This window comes from Aricia agestis, chromosome Z (assembly GCF_905147365.1).
Source record: "Aricia agestis chromosome Z, ilAriAges1.1, whole genome shotgun sequence".
Classification (NCBI taxonomy): domain Eukaryota; kingdom Metazoa; phylum Arthropoda; class Insecta; order Lepidoptera; family Lycaenidae; genus Aricia; species Aricia agestis.
In genome coordinates, this window is record NC_056428.1 from 13,494,923 (window position 1) to 13,513,348 (window position 18,426).

The 18,426-nt window shown below is 37.5% G+C and overlaps 1 protein-coding gene across 1 annotated transcript in view; it reads right to left on the reverse strand.

The window, feature by feature from the left end:
* Window positions 1–18,426, reverse strand: part of LOC121738588 — a 257,205-nt gene that overhangs the window by 91,296 nt on the left and 147,483 nt on the right. The window contains exons 5-6 of the mRNA XM_042130748.1: window positions 5,788–6,658; window positions 1,995–2,095 (exon numbers count right to left, since the gene is read on the reverse strand). Of these exons, the coding sequence (XP_041986682.1) occupies window positions 1,995–2,095; window positions 5,788–6,658 (972 nt within the window). The remainder of the gene's footprint in view (window positions 1–1,994; window positions 2,096–5,787; window positions 6,659–18,426) is intronic.

The window sequence follows — 18,426 nt, forward strand, 5'->3', positions numbered from 1 at the left end:
TGCAAAGTTTCGAATTAATCAGACTACTGAAGATAGGTAAAAATCGTGCTCAAAGATTCTGTTACACCCATACTGAATACTGATACATCCCAAGCTAATAAAAGCGTTTAAAAAACTGAATATTTTAAGTGTGCACTAGCCCTATTAATTATAGCCTAAAACTGTTGGCAGCCCTGTCTGAAGGAATGTCACAGGGCTCGGTACTAGCACAGCTATCTGCCTCGCATTCCGCAATACTGTAATTACACCTGATTTTCTATTATCATCATTATCATCATGACCATCATCATCATCATCACTATCAACATGTTCTCTCTCATGTTTCCGTCACAATATAAAAAAAAATCATTTGGAAAATTGTGTCTGTTTCCTCTTTATAATCAAAGCATGTACTATAAGTTCTGAGAAAGGGTTATTATTTCTTTGTATCCGGAAAATTTTATACGTGGGAGAGCCATGCTTCGGCACTAATGGGCCGGCTCGACCGGAGAAATACCACTTTCTCACGGAAAACCGGCGTGAAACAGCGCTTGCGCTGTGTTTCGCCGAGTGAGTGAGTTTACCGGAGGCCCAATCCCCTACCCTATTCCCTTCCCTACCCTCCCCTATTCCCTTCCCTTCCCTTCCCATCCCTACCCTCCCCTATTACCCTATTCCCTCTTAAAAGGCCGGCAACGCACCTCTTCTGATGCTGCGAGTGTCCATGGGCGACGGAAGTTGCTTTCCATCAGGTAACCCGTTTGCTCGTTTGCCCCCTTATTTCATTAAAAAAAAGGACGTTCCGTGCAATAAAGGAATTTCGACGCAATTTCAGCAACCAACTTTAAGTTATTACAAGAACTATACTTTTATTATATTGTGTAATTTTATTATTATAGTATCATAATACGGATAATAAATTTTATTTTGTAACTTTATTTTAATCTAAAAACTTTCCGGTGCCATAGAAAGTCCGGGCGAAGAGGTAAAGGAATATGAGCCAAGAAGTTTGTAGGAAACTTTTGTATTCTTTTGTTTGTTAACAATTTGGCGGACACTTGGGGAGATAATAATGTAAAACTTTATCATAATGCGGGTAGCCAACGAGGACTTTGGAAACTTTTTGGCGCTTACAGTTAGTCCTTAGTTTTACCTATAAGTATTACATGTAATAAAGCTGAGAATAAACTTTTTGGTTTTATCATTGATGGTTTATATGCGAAGATATTATTTGTCTTTCACCTCGTCACCTTTAAGGGTCAATTCAGACCGAAACGCGTTACGGTCTGAATTGTCCCTAAGAAGTTAAACAAAATTAGATAGAGGTATGGTTGTATCATAACTTAACCATTAGTGCTACTATCACTGATTTCAGCGACAATTTCCCACTATATGCCCATGTTTACTTACGGTTACTGGACGTCAGTAACCGTAAGTAAACATGGGCATTACAAATTAAACGCAGTCCAACACTCAATACGTAATATTCGCTACTGTATCAGTGGAAATCAACACATAGGGAGATCGCAGACGGCACACTTTTTGTGTGATCGAGTCCGTCTGCGATTTCCCTTAATTCGACGTTTCCGTCGGAAATTCGAAATTTGAATCACACCGTATTATTACTTAAGGGTTATTAGCCGATTATTTACACATGCTAAATACCTTACAATATTATCATCAGGGTAGCTATATCATAGTTAAGTATTCCATCGAAAATATGAGCCTTACGTGGTGGTGGACAAGGTGTAAAAAACTAAGTGATAATACTATAGGGTGTGTATGGGTCACCTATAAAGAGTTCGCTGTGAAAGTAGCAGCTCTGAAAGAGAAACATTATTTTTCACCTTTGTATGGAAAAATTAATGACGCGAGGGCGCTTGCCCATTCAAATCATAAAAAATTTTTTGCTCTTTCAGCGCTGCTACTTTTACAGTGAACTCTATATAAGGAACACACCCTAAAGTATTATCAATTGCATGCAATGTAACCTTTAAGTTTTAACGCATACTCACGTGCGTAGGAGAATGGCAGGCCGTCCGTCCATCGGAACTCTCCTTCGTGGACGGCATCAGTCGCGCCGATCCAGTACACGTCGTCAACACCGGCGCGAGGACTGAAACAAAATTGACGCAAGTATAGTCTGTCAAGAAAGTGAAGAAATTAAAAAGTGGCAGCATCGTAGTGTCAACCCCTTTCAAATCAGTCTTAGAAAAAAGGGATGACACTAAGATGTTGCCACTTTTTAATTTCTTCGCTTTCTTGACAGACAATATAAGAAATTCAGAAACATCGCTTGCTTTGGTACATAAAAGGTGTACCTTTTAAGAAATTAAAAAGTGTTGTCGATGTTGCCACTTTTTAATATCTTAAAATTTTTTTAAGAAATTAAAAAGTGGCAACATCGTAGTGTACTACGATGTTGCCACTTTTTAATTTCTTCACTTTCTTGACAGACAATATAAGAAATTCGGAAACATCGCTTGCTTTGGTACATAAAAGGTGTACCTTTTAAGAAATTAAAAAGTGTTGTCTATGTTGCCACTTTTTAATTTCTAAAAAAAAAATTAAGAAATTAAAAAGTGGCAACATCGTAGTGTGCTACGATGTTGCCACTTTTTAATTTCTTCACTTTCTTGACAGACAATATAAAAAATTCAGAAACATCGCTTGCTTTTATGTACCATCGAAGAAATTGATTCAAGGCTGTTGACGAACCAACTTAATTTGGTTAGGAGATGTCAATTCAATGTAAGTCGTCATCTGTCGGCTGGGTTTGACAAAACGCGACCAAAATAAAGGGTCCCACACATTAACAGTCCGCCAGCAGACTCTGGTCGGCAGGCTGCCTGACAGTCATTGACCGTCGATACAAAATCTACAAAATTGTGAGACTGTGAGTCACAGGGGAAATGTGTGGGGCTCTTTAGCAGGTCCACCATCAGCCTATGAATCAACTTCACTGATAGTATCTAATATCACTCTCACTCGCAGTATTCGTTGCATGGTGGTTATGGTGGTCATATGTTTCGATCCAATGCAATGATATTTCTATTAGCATGAAATGGGCATACAATATAAACAAAATTAATAAACAATAGCAAATCATGGATGGATACTATAGTTAATTGATAGTTAATTAATTTAGAACGTTACTTTTTTATGGCACTGGCTACTGTACTAAGACTAGTGTCAAAGAAGCCTTATTGATTTTGAAGAATATTTCGGATATTGATGGTGTTATTTTCAAATTAAAAATAAATTAAGCCAGTTGGCAATCGCGAAGTAGCCTCTTATATGCCACAAACCTTTAATCTCTAAGCTAAGCATTGCTTCACAAAATTGATGTAAATAAAAAAATATGGCGCGGAAAAATCTGTTAAGGACGTTGTACAAAACACAGAAAGGCCTCAAGAGGGAAAATAATTGGCGCTTTGAGTTTACATAAATTATGGTTCAGCATTTAAATTACTTCGCTCTGCCAAAGTATAGACTGCAATTTATATTAAAAATTCAATTTTTAAAAACTGGAAAAAAGCTATATTTTTAAAAGCTGGTCTGTTACACCTATGGTATTGCTAGTATAATCTTGTTAACACGTTCAGACCGGGACTTCATGAACTGATGTGGTATCCAAACGGGCCAAATCTTCACATGGCCACCGGTGGTACATCACCGCCCCATAAACCAAAAGACCTGCCGGGCGGGGTGCGCCACCGGTGGCCACGGCCAACGATTATGCATTCTCTCTCTTTCTAACGATCTAATAATCCTATAATAGGTCAATTATTGTTTTGTCTCATCACTCATCACGCGTGGATGTATCAGATCAGATGCCTTAGTATTATATCAGCCTTAGAAAAACCCTAAAGTGGTACCGCAAACGTATCATCGAGATTGTTTGTGGCACAATGTAAGTAAATGCTTAGGTTATTCACCAGACATTTTTAAAAAGGAAAGAAAATAAGTACTTATTTTAGAATTCCGGGAACAAATTATAAAAGAGATGATTAGCAAGTCTAGCAATGATAATCAATCCAATGACGCCGAAGAGGAAGGTGAGCCGATTGTTCAACGGAAGCCAAAACATAAGTAAGCGAAAACCGAAGGAATGCTTAGAAATACCCGAAAGAGATACAGGCCCTTGTCATGACCGTATTACAACAACCGAATCTGCGGCAATGGCTAGAAAAAAATCAAAACGCGTGAATACTTTTTGCTCTGCATGTGACAACAAACCAATGTGTTTGGATTGTTTCAACACGATTCATCAAAAATAATTTTCGTTCTGTACCATTAATCTATACTAATATTATAAAGCGGAAGAGTTTGTTTGTTTGTTTGAACGCGCTAATCTCAGGAACTACTGGTCCGATTTGAAAAATTCTTTCAGTGTTAGATAGCCCATTTATCGAGGAAGGTTATAGGCTATATTTTATCACGCTAATACTAATAGGATCGAAGAAATAGAGGAAAGTGTGGAAAAAAAAACAGGGCAAATTATTCTCATGAACTACTGGAAATTTTTTCTGTTATTTGGTACAGCTAAGAAGTAGACCACGTGAAGAATTATAGGCTATTTTTTGTGGACTAATTTGTCTGTGAAATATATAATACGCGGGCGAAGCTGCGCGGAACGTTATATTTCGCGTGGTCACGACATCACGCGTAAACGGCTGGACCCATTTTGCTGAAATTTGTTATTTAAAAGATACTTTGAGTCCCAAAAAATAACATAGGATACATTTTGTCCCGGAAAAATAACTGTTTACTGCACAATATACTTTTATGATTTGCTCGTAAACCATTCAATCTATTTTGATGGAATTTGGTATGGAAATACTTTGAGTCTCGAGAAAGGACATGGAATACTAATTTTGTTCCTGAAAATGTACGGTTCCCGCACAATAAACTTTTATGATTATCGCCTAAAGTCTAAACTATTCAATCTATTTTGATCAAATTTGGTATGGCAATACTTTCAGTCTCGGTACAAGACAAGGAATTATTTTTATCCCGGAAAATATACGGTTCCCGCACAATAAACTTTTATGATTCTCGCCTAAACTATTTAATCTATTTTGATTTAATTTGGCATGGAGATTGCAGGAGATACTAATTTGAATTTGGGACAAGGAATGATTTTTGTCCCGCAAAAATGTGCGATTCCCACCCAATATACTTTTGTGATATGCGCGTAAGCGACTCAATCGATGTACGGGAACGACTGTAAAGTCCACGCGGACGAAGTCGCGGGCAACAGCTAGTGTCATTATATTTTTTTTCATGTTTGATTTAGTTTTCCTGTAAATGAACATTTTTTCATCCAGCATAAATAATTTGCATTTCGTACCATTTATCGTGATTTTGTCATATTTTGTTCCTAATAAATAGGTACAATTTTTCAATCCTGTTTTTTTTTTTGACTTCCCGAAATGATATCCATCTCCTGAGATACACTAAGAAACTTTGTCGATTTTACAGGGCGGGAACGGTAATTACAATACTCTCTTTCAAGGCGGCACGAATTTCTTAGTACATTAAAAGTCAGGTGTGATGTGGCCACCGGTGGTACACCCCGCCCTGTCAGCGAGTACTCCGTGCTCCACCGGTGGTACACCCCGGTCTGAACGTGTTAAAATATATGTAGGCTTGACGACATTATGGCGTCACTGAGTGTACCAGCCGAGTCTAGCTACTAGATTATAATATGATCAGACCAGTACATGTATCAGTACATGATCAACAGTTAATCATGAGGTAATACATAAGGTCATATTATGATTTATTAACGGATCGGTGACTTACGTGTGTATAAGTAGTTGGTCTATAATTTGTTGCTGGCGTTCGTTGAGGACGCTCGCTAGGTGTCCACCTATCTTCACGCACTCATTCTCCGCCTGTCTCCAAGCTTTCTTTACATCCCTGATAGGTGCTATGCAGAAGTCGCCAGAAACCACCCATCCGTAGTCACAGTGCTTCACTATATCCTCCACCTGCTTATCCATCCACCAAACCTTCAGCCACATGGATGAGTTCCTCTTGGCTAGTACACTAATGTTCAGTCTGACGGAGTTCCCTTCGGAGATTATCTGGACACTCTTCAGGGGATCCCCGGGTTGTGAGCAGTGTCTCCACCGCGATTCACCATCCATGAGGTTCAGCTCCATACCCTTGCAAAACGCCTGGATGTCCTCATGGATTATGTTAGAGTCCGAACTTTCGGTCGTTATGGAGCCCGTTCCCATCTGTAGTCTCAAGGCCACTCGGTTGCCGTAGGGCAGGTGTATACGGTAAGAGCATAGCAACTTGAGGGTAGGTCCGACTTTGAACGAGCCGTTCCTAGACGTGAGTAGCACGTCATGGCAGTGGTCTACTACGCGGTAGGTCGCGGCGAACGTGGGTCGGCCGTGGAGTTCCAATTCCGGAACGTCGGTATTCTGGTAGATATGGCGGCGGTTCTGCGCCGGCACCTGTTCGAGTTTCCCGCAAACGTTCGGGGAGCTCGGTGTGAATTTCAGGAACCCGCTGGAGCAGGGCACGTTGAGTTTCCGGACTTCCACCAGAAGGGCAGTCTCGGAGGACGGCTGCGGAAAGCTAATGCGGCAACCGTGCGTCCGGGGAAGGTGCCCGGAGTGGATCCGACCGAGGCGTGTCGCTCGAACGTGTAACAAACATCCTGGAACAAAGGATCATATCAATATCAACTTGCACAAACACGGGTTAAAAATTATTCTATCACTCTTGTACTTTCCATTTAAAACAGAATAACATAATTTAAATCCAAGATTAACTCATTTTGTACTAATATGTATTCTGTGACTCAATCTCAAAAACCTGGGTAAACGAGCTCTAGTCAGCTTAGACCGACGATGGCTCGAGATATATTATGCAATTCTAGGGAGCGTTTTTCAACGCGTAGCGGTGTCCGCTGATATTTCAATTACAGTTTCGACTGTCAGCGAGCGAACACACCACAAAAAACAGTTTTAAAACTAGTGACGTTTATGATGATAATTTTGATTCTTCCCACATGAAGACGTAGGCGGATTTTTAGGGTTCCCTACTGGATCCTATTCCCTACTAAAACGGGACCCTATTACTGACTTTGATGTCAGTCCGTCTGTCCGTGTGTCCGTCTGTGTGTCTCCAGGCTGTAACTCAAGAACCGCTATAGCTAGACTTCTGAAATTTTCACTGCATATCTGTTGTCGCTATAACAACAAATACTAAAAACAAATTAAATTAAATGTTTAAGGGGGCTTCCATACAATAACCGTGATTATTTTGCTATTTTTTGCTCGATATCAATAACGGCAATACATAAGCACTTGAAATATTCACGAAATACAATAATTTATGATAACATTTAAATGGATGAAATAATTCAGGGGGGCTCCCATATAGAAAACACAATTTTTAGCCTATTTTTGCTCTATTGTGGTACGGAACCCTTCGTGCGCGAGTCCAACTCGTACTTGGCCGATTTTTATTGTAGTTCTAGGGGAAAGGACTTCATGATACAATTTGTTTTATTGGTATTTTACTAGTATACTAAAGTATGTACAAGTACTAAAGATAGCTCAACTAGTCAATAGTCATTACATTGTAGGCGTATGAACGTAGATACTTGCGGAATAGCAAGCCCACGCGTTTGTTTAAACAAAGGTATGGCTATCATTTATCAACTTTTATGCAAGTTTCTTTAACTTTTAGCAAGAGTAAAAAGCTTTGGTCTAAGGAACGCCGCACGGGGCTAATTATATTTCATACAAACAAAAACTGGTATTAACAAATAGTCATAATATTATCCTTGATTCCTTACTTCATACTTTATACTATCATAATAATATAAAAGCGAAAGTCCGTTTGTTAGTTATCTATTCACCCAAAAAATATTTCTTATTTCTCTAGTTTTTTTTAATGAAATAAGACGAGCAAACGGATCACCTGATAAAAATAAACTTCCGTCGCCCATGGACACACGCAACATCAGAAGAGCTGCAGGTGCGTTGCCGGTCTTTAAAGTGGGAATATGATTACAGGGTAGGGGAGGTAAGGAAGGGAATAGGAAGGGTAGGGAATTGGGCCTCCGGTAAACTCACGCCGGTTTTTTGTGCCGGTCGAGCCGGCCCATTCGTGCCGAAGTATGGCTCTACAACGTAAAAATAAGTAATGTTGTAAACGTGAAAGTATAAAGCTCCCTGAGATCATATCCAAGGGTTTTCGTGGTTGCATACCGCTGTCGATCCTGGCGACACAGGAGATACAGTGGTGGGAATGTGTGGTGGGCCAAAGCCCGTTTAAAAAAAATGTGAAAGTAAGTCTCTCTGTCTGTTACCTCTTCACGCCCAACCACTGAATCGATTTTGTTGAAATTTGGTATCGAGACTTTGAGTCCCAGGAAAGGATAATATAGGTATACTTTTTATCCTGGAAAAATGCAGTTATCCCCACGATAAACGAATTTTGGCACAACGGAGTTGCGGCCGTCATCTAGTTTAACCTGTTACCCTGTAATCTGTATAACATCCGTATTCCGTATGTTTTAGCGTCTCGTACCTACACGTAGAGTACACGTACCAGTACGTAATGTACATGAATTTTTCAAAAGTCGCGACTCCTGGAGCTCTGACACAGTAATATATTTGAAGGAACATTTGTAACGTTGAAATATTTCTTACTTGATGATGCCGAAACTTCGTTGTTCTGATATTATTTTGCTTAACGTGCTGGAGCCGTACATTTTACTGGGATGAAAACTGGTCTAATAAACAAGTGGCAAGCGATTATCGTTAAGGGGGCGACTAACCCTAAAGTGTCGAATTTATAATTCATTTTTATACTTGAAAATAAGCTCCGAATTGTTTCATTTTCTAAAATTAGATACTACATTATATTTCCGAGAATTCGATCTGAGCAAAAACACGATATCTTATCTCGATAGAAAAAAAAGCACAAAGATGCATCTAATTTTCACGAATTTTTCATTTATTGCCATAACCGTGCATTGAACTAAGTTAATATTTTAACACATTGTATAAAATTATATCATTGAGACATCGACTTAGCGGATTTTAAAAATGTTGTATATTTATCGAGTTATTGAGAAAAAACTAATTTGGCGATGAATCCGCGCCGTCCTTTTTCATCTGGCATATGAAAGACGGGCGTGAGTGTGAATAGAGAAGGACGATGTTTGATTTTTGGGGTTAGTCGCCCTCTTAACGCTAACAAAATGTATGCGATTTGACATAAGTCATCGCTTCGCTAGCGAATACTAATGTCAAATCTCATACATTTTGTGGTGTTGGCGTTGGCGTATACGATAATCGCTTGCCGCTTGTCTAGGCCCTCTGAGGGCCTGTTGTATGTTAGTTTCCGGGACTCAAAGAATCTCAATTCCAAACTTCATTATGATTGGTTCACAGCGGAACAAGCATGACGAGGTAACAGCAATCATTGTAATATCAGTATGGATTTTATTACATTTTTTTTCTTTTTTTTATGAAAGAAGAAGGCAAACGAGCAAACGGGTCACCTGATGGAAAGCAACTTCCGTCGCCCATGGACACTCGCAGCATCAAAAGAGCTGCAGGTGCGTTGCCGGCCTTTTAAGAGAGATTAGGGTAATAGGGGAGGGTAGGGATGGATAGGGAAGGGAATAAGGGAGCGTAGGGAAGGGAATAGGGCAGGGGATTGGGCCTCCGGTAAACTCACTCACTCGGCGAAACACAGCGCAAGCGCTGTTTCACTCCGGTTTTCTGTTAGCACGTGGTATTTCTCCGGTCGAGCCGGCCCATTCGTGCCAAAGCATGGCTCTCCCACGTTTAAAATGAAAGCTTGATTTCTTACAAGTAGGTATTACAATGCCAAAAGTGCTAGATTCCATTGCAAATAATGCTTATTTATTTTATACTCTCAAAAAAGTAATGTGAAGTTTTGAAAGCAATACCTATATTATTATGGAATAAATATGCATTCAAAAGATATGAGTGAAAAATGTTCACCGTATAATGGAACGTTAAGCCTTTGTCTGAAGTCCCTTAAACCTTAAGCATGCGTTCAAAGCTTTGTCCGTCGCGATAATCACATTCCTATCCCGATAATAAACACTTTCTTCTGGAAAATTCTAGAATTCCATATTTCTCAAGAAGATTTTAAAGTAAATTAAACCAATTTACTGCCCTTAGGTATTCATGTACAGTTGATGATAGTTTTCGCTCTTGAATTCATCAAAATCTGCTTGATAGTTCTTGCGTTAAGAAGTAACAAACGTAATATGTTTGTTACTTACTTATTATTCTCAACTACACTGCGATTACTATTCAATAATAATAATAAATTGTAGATCAGCCTGCAACTCCGTTGCGCCAAAATTAGTTAATGGCGCGGGAACCGTATATTTTTCTGGGATGAAAATTATCTTATGTTCTTTCCGGGACTTAAAGTATCTCCTTACCTTTCAGCAAAATCGGTACAGACGTCGCTTTCACATTATATTATATAGTAAGTATGGATGGAGGTGACGCCTTGATAATTTGGCTGTAGCGATATCGATTTTTCTCAGCAATGACTAAAGCTAAGAAATTAAAGTTCATTGTCAGTATTCATCATGTCTTTTTCTTTAAATTATCCATAGCATAACACAGAATAATCATATCCCCCCTTACTAATAAACGTTGTATAAGCTTTGAATAGTTATACAGTGTTTTGTTCCTATCACACAAGTGACATTTTTAATTGGATTGAAGAAGACAAAACACTGTATAACTATTCAAAGCTTATACAGCGTTTATTAGTGAGGGGGTATATCTGTAGTTAACTTTTAGTTCTTTGAATTTGTTCTGCCTTTGGATTACGATTTTATTCAGCCTTACTTGCAGTTGACATGTGCGAAAATAGAGAGCGCTGAGCGTTGTCTACATCGCGCTATCGCTTACTCATAAGTCATTGCTTAATACTATTACACCTAGTGGCAGTATTATGCAAAATAATTTTCACTAAATGAACATTTTTAGAAAGCGGCGCTTGATCGAGCGTCGCATCGTATTATAAAGCTTCATTTCTAAACGCTACAGCCATAGCAGCTAGACTTCTGAAATTTTCTCTTCATTTTGAATATTTGAAGGTCATTGAGTTACACTTTACAGCCTGGAGACAGACAGACAGATAGATAGACGGACAGATGAACAGACAGACGGATAGACATCGAAGTTTCAGTAATAACTAATAGGGTCCCGTCTTTAGGATGTTCCGTACCCAAAGGGTAAAAACGGGACATTATCCAAATGGTACAAACGTGATTTTTTGGCCTTTTTTTCTCGGAAATCATAATCAATAATGGCTAAAGGTAGGCACTTGAAATACTCAGGAAATCCTTAATAATATTATTTGTACTTTCATAATAATTAATAATACAATAAAATAAATATTTTAGGGGGACTCCCATACGAAAAAAAAATTTTTTACAACTTTCGATTTATAACGGTACGGAATCCTTGCACTATCCAACTCGCACTTGGCCGATTTTTTTACTTTAACGCGGCGTCACCTTAATCGACGCAATCTTCATTAAAAGCAAACATGTTACAAGTTCAAGTAACTAAAATAATTTCAAAATAATTGCATATTTTTTAATTTTAGCAGTCACTCTGGCAGACAGGCGGACACTTTCACGATATAATATTAGTATGGATTATTATCTATTAAACTTGTATTCGGTTTACGAGGAAAATAAAGGGCGTATTGGGAACTTCCTGTTTTTTCCTACGAGATTTCCCGCGGGGCTAGAGAATGTCGATTTTAATACAGCACACACCGAAAACTACTTTTATTGTAACTTATAAGGTGCTCGTAGAACCTGGTGACCTTTTATTCTTAACTTGCTATAAAAGTGCCTAGGTAGAAATTGAATAAAGAATTGGAAAGAGAGAAGAGAGATATACAGGTTGTAACCAAACTTAGTGATAATACAAACCTATAGGGTACTCATATACTTAGACCCAGTATTATCACTAAGTTTGGTTACACCCTGTATATCTCTCTTCTCTCTTTCCATTTCTTTATTCAATTCGCTGTGAAAGTAGCAGCGCTGAAAGAGTAACCTTTTTTTAAAACTTTTGTATGGGAACACTTGCCCATACAAATTACAAAAAATATATTTAACTCTTTACAAGGATACACAATAATAATTACACACCCTAAAGTATCATCACTTAGTTTTGTTACCCTTGTAGAAATAAAGATGTGAGAGTGAGTAATGAAGTGATTTTAGAATCCAATGAAGATAGAATAGAATGGAATGAAATGAATCAAATGTAATACCGTATGGGTAACAATATTATAGTGCCTTACAAAAAAACCAGATACAGTTCTTTGATATTATTATTTTAACGAAATAAAGCCAATGGGTGAAAATATAGGTTTCTGCTTCAAATTCTTCCGAAAATACCTTTCATATATACAAAAGTCAGTTAACCGTAAAGATAAAAGTTTTGTTTGTTCCTGTTTTCCCATATAAAAGCCTTTATCCTTGTCATCCTAAGGTTATAGTTATAGAGGTAACAAAAATTTCACGACTTCCTACCCTTAACGTATATGTTATGTCATAGTGATTCTTAGTAAATCCAGATTTAGAATTGAATGTGAATATCTAGAAAATTGGATTTTATGTAAGACTTGCTGTCCCGGCAATTATTATATTGTATGACACCATGGCAACGTCCATCGCTATCCCTTCGCACAAAAATGCATTCTGTCAATTCTATGTCAAAATATGTCTTAATGTTAGAAGGTCTAACAACTAACAAGGAAGGATTCTGACCGTCCACATCTGGGATTCGCGTAGGCGTAGTAACCAGTTTAAAATGGTTTATACAGGGTGCAATTAAACCTTCCTGCCAAATTTTGATATATTGATCCTTGATAAAAATAAAAATACACGTATTTTTTTATTTACAATCACTCAATACTAAAATGTTGAGAAATAGCTTCCGAAAGTTATCCTAAAAACACTACAATTAATGGACACGACGCGTCGCCCGCGCGTGCTGTGACCCCGTGCGCGCGCCTCCCCCCGCGTTACCCCCTCTCATTCCCCCGCACCGCGAGTGACCGTTCTACAATGATTTTAAATAATATAAAATGTCATTGAAAAAAAACAACACCCAACTCCTAGTGATACCTAAGCCCTGGAAAAAAATTTGGCAGGAAGGTTTAATTGCACCCTGTATACACATTGTCCAAAGCGCCTAAGTCAAAGTAGAAATGAGAATTTTTAAATTTTCAAATTTTCCGCGCATTTCTTTTTCTATCATATTCGTCTTCTCCGGACAGTAACAAACACATAAAAAAAACGATCAAGTACGAGTTGGACTCGCCCATGAAGGGTTCCGCAGCAGCAATAAGGTTTATTTTTATGAAATTTAAAGGTTTTTGATTTATTTTTATATTTCAGTTGATTTACTAAAGATTAAATTAAGGTTTACCATTTATGACGTATAAAAAAACTACTTGCTAGATCTCGTTGAAACCCATTTTCGTTGGTAGTTTTTATAGTAATGTACATCATATATTTTTTTAGACTTATCATGCCCTTACTTTACTTTTTTTTTATTAAAAAATAATTTTTAAGCCGGGAGTTACGAGTATAAACATGACGTCACTTTATTGATTTATTATGTTTTTTAACCCCCGACAAAAAAGAGGGGTGTTATAAGTTTGACGTGTCGGTCTGTCTGTCTGTTTATCTGTGTGTGTATCTGTCCGTGGCATCGTAGCATCCAAACGGATGGAACGATTTTGATCTAGTTTTTTTTGTTTGAAAGCTGACATGATCGAGAGTGTTCTTGGCCATAATTCATCATTATCAGCCTGCTCAGTGCTGGACAATCAGGGTTTATCTGGTTTATGAAAGGCCGTTAGCAACTTGTATTCGTTTGATGGATTTTATATTTCATTCTAGTTCGTGACATTTGTCAATAAACAATATACGTATACACATATTAATGGAAAGTTGACCTGGTGCTGCAGCATCACCTGGTAACCAATAGGATATCCAACTCCTCGCCAACATAGAGAAGAAGTTTCGTGTTTGGGCTCATTTTAATTGCGACAATCAGTAATAAGTAGATAGACAGTAAATATTTACATGCTGCTGCTGCAGCATCACCTGGATTCTATAGGAACCGAGCTTCGTATGAGCCCAAAGTGGAGAATTCATGTTTGGGCTCATATTAACGGCCTCATCGAAATGGACATTGATAGATGGTAATCATGAGAATATGACTATGTTGATAGGAATTATTCTGCACTATAACCAACACAAGTTTAATATGTATGAAATAAAATTAAATTAGGAAATTTAAAAAAACCCCCGCCAAACAACTTTAAAAAGTAATGAAATAATATTTACTGCCTTTAAGTTCAAATAATTCCTAAGTTGTGTAAAGTAATATTTTAGTCCATAATTGTTGTCAAGGTGTGTCGGGGGACCGCTAATGTAGATGTTTGATTTGAGATTTCACATAACATTATAGTACTTAATAAGGATCAGTTCACAGCGAACCGAATGGAGATAATCAGCGACTTGGCGGTTGTAGGTTGTAGTTTAATTGGCGGTCCCCCGACACACCGTAACAACAATTATGGACTAAAATATTACTTTACACAAGTTAGGAATTATTTGAACTTAAAGGCAGTAAATATTATTTCAATACTTTTTAAAGTTGTTTGGCGGGGGTTTTTTTAAATTTCCTAATTTAATTTTATTTCTCATTGTGTGTGTTTTGTAAACTTACAGGTATTTTAAGTATTGGTGCTGCTTAATATCATGTTGTGTGCATATAATTAAGAATATAGTCTAGTCGATTAAGCTTAGAACCAACCTATGCATCAGTGACGGAGCGTCAAGTTGCGTCAAGTTGTCAAATGTGTTTTTTGTATACAAAACACACAGGCTCCATCACTGACGCGTAGGTTAAGCCTCAGCTTAAGTTTATAGTTTGTTAATGACACTAATATTCGCTGTTTATCAATGCCATCTTCTGAGTGCTAGGTGCTAGCTAATACATTCGTTATTTTTGAGAGAGAAGTTATTTGTCAATAAAAAAACCGGCCAAGTGCGTGTCGTGCCACGCGAAATATAGGGTTCCGTAGTACCACTAGTTTTTGATTATTATTGTATGGTCAATGAATGCGCATTCATAACGTGTTTTACACTACTAACAACATCATCTCAGTTTCGTTCAAAGGATTTTGAACGAAAAGTTCCTTTGAACTTCTACGGATACATTTTTTTTAGTTGATCGACTACTACTCAATAACTTATGAAGTCTTCTTAGTCGTGATAGTTTTCCTTTCAAATTCAGCATATTTACTACTCCCGTGAATTTTTTCACATTTACAATGCTTTTGGAACGGTTGCTACCGTTTAGTTGGTAGAAGGGGGAGACACTGGACTCTAAAGATTTTTGCCACTTTAAAACTTCATATTTAACAAATGGATAACTAAATCGTAAAATGATCTCAATACTCGTAATATTTTTAAAAAACCTATCCAATGACAACCCATGTGGGGTGGACGCGAAACAAAATCACCCCCGCATTGATGTGTAGGGGACCGTAAATATTTTTTTTTCAAAGATTTATTATACCATTTTGTCGGCATCATTAAAACGTTCATTCATGTACGGGATTTGACATAACGCATCGCTAAGTGTCATGGCGCCGCGCTCGCGTTATGTCAAATTCCATATATTTTTCACATCAACTTCGCAACTCAATGCAATTTAACCAAGCACTCTGCTGTTTCGCATATGTCATGCACGCTGCAAGATCCTTGAATGTCTGTAAGTGCCATCTATCAGCGCGGAGCACCATCTTTTGGTCATATAACATAGCAAATGAGACCGCAAGTGCGCGCAAGTAACTAATGACGGCATTAATAACGTTTGTGAAACTTATTTCGTAATGGGCGTAGTTGTATAGCTATTACACAGCAACACGCCGCAAATTAATTCGCTTGTTGGCCACAGAATCTCGTAATGTTTAGGTTAAATTATAATGTGGCGCCAAATCTTTTAGGGTGATCTTCATAATATCCTGTAGGCCTGAATGGATTCCTGTGTGTCCCCTGAGTATACAACTCTACAGTGTGTGCCTGTCACCACTTTGCGCATAAATCGCTCAAAAGGTTTTGAAAAAATTGGGAATGAAGATATTTTTTACAGGCTTTGGCCCACCACACATTCGTACCACTGTATCTCCTGTGTCGCCAGGATCTACAGCGGTATCCAAAAACGAAAATCCTTGATATGATCTCAGGGAGCCCAAGGGACATGCTAAAGCTGTCTTGAGACCCGCAACGAAATTAATCAGAAGAAGATAGGAGGAGTAGGAATGGGTATGGAGATAGTATAATCACAAAAAACGTACAGTTTATAAACGATTTTCAGCGACCAAAGTCGCGGGGAACATCAACATTTATTGGCTGAGTTGTATGACCGAGAAATCGAGCATACCTACTTGAGTTATGTTTTTTTTGTAAGCTTCGAGACACCAGTTTTAAACTGGTTTGATTTTAGCACATAAAAATATGTTTTGTGGGTGAAAAAGAACTAAAACATAGCGATGACCTACGAATAACAAAAACTAAGGAAACGTAACTCCCATACTTCAATCGTTTTGAATTTGGTTCTCAAGGTTCTTTTCGCACACTAAAATAATATGGCAATAGAGCTACGAAACACTACATTCAAATTGACAAAATAAAGCCGTTGACAATAATTGTCACTTCTCTAATTACAAAAAATTCTTGCATGTATTCGGGTCTCTTTTTGCATTTAAACTAGTATGCATGTATTCGGGCCACATTTTGTAGAATCGGAACAATTTTTTTGACACAGTTACTCTCCCTTAGTTTTTATTATTCGTAGACGATGACTTAAAGGTACGGGGCATGATTCATGGATGTCACGGGGTCAATTACGTCAATAATTGTTACCTGAACCCGGGGCTGGGGAGTGCGGGGACATATTATGGGGCTAATTATAGTTTAGGAGTGGTCTGATGGTGCGAGTCTACGAGGCGTATATATTTCGGACCAAATTCAATACATAATCAGGCGTGGTTTCGTAAAACGTCTCTTAAAAATTAAAAATATTTTGTCAAAGAACTCGCGATTCTTAGCTCGTAGATCAACTTCTAAATTATGTAGATTTTGTACAGAAATAGTTAAGGTTTAGGACTTTTTGTACAGAAGTAGTTAGTTTCTGCAAAATAAAAATTAAAGAGTAAGAATTATTTAATACTTTTTAAATTATTAAATAATAAGTAATGTTATTGCTTCCACCTGGAAGTCGATTTAATTTTTTTTGTTAATAATAACCAGGGAGAGCGAAGCGAGCCCTGTAGTAAATAATAAGTAATGTTATTGCTTCCACCTGGAAGTTGATATAATTTTTTTTGTTAAAAATAACCAGGGAGAGCGAAGCGAGCCCTGTAGTAAATAATAAGTAATGTTATTGCTTCCACCTGGAAGTCGATATAAATTTTTTTGTTAAAAATTCCCAGGGAGAGCGAAGCGAGCCCTGTAGTATATCCCAAAACTTTTACATTTCGTAATACACTTTACGAACTACGTCTTTTGATTTGTGCTTTAACATAGTTACAATTTTTATTTTAAATATGTAGATGTGTTATCATCAGCCAGTCAAGGTTTTTTATACGTAGATGTCAGTTATCACCAGTCAGTCAAGGTGTGACGAAGCAAGCCCTCACAAAGCTGAGTTTTTAGCTAGTAATGTACAAACTTTGCACATATATTTTGTCTCCAGTGTTACGCACATATTATATTAACACAACGAAACATACCTACTAACTTTCGACTGTTACAATATGGGAGATCAAGATTTGTTCAGAGGAAACATTTAAAGCCATAAATAAGCTACATTTGCAATTGCAATTACATTGCATTTTATTAACCGACTTCCAAAAAACGAGGAGGTTATATTTTTAATTGTGTATTTACATAATATTTTCTATTTTAAATATTTCATCATTTAAATTGCCTTTTCGCAAGTTCATTAAGATACTTGCAATCATTTAGGACAAACCGATTACAAGGTTTGTTATGTTTAAAATATACCTTTTGTTTCTTAAGTTTGATGAAATTTCAACAGCTCAAAATATATTTCCAAACTCCAATAATAATTATTGTCATTGTTCTGTTCTAACTGCGCATTAAAAAGAAGTCACAAAAGTATGAAAAATGGCTCTATACGGGTCAATTATAAGCCGTTTCAAAATAAAGAGGATTTGTCCGGAGGCTGCGTGATAACTTACAATTGAGTATGTTTGGAGGAAAATTTATTTCGGACCTCAGTGAATTTGAATAGAACAAGGAAGGTTATTATTGCAACAAATTAACCAACGGCTTATGTAAAT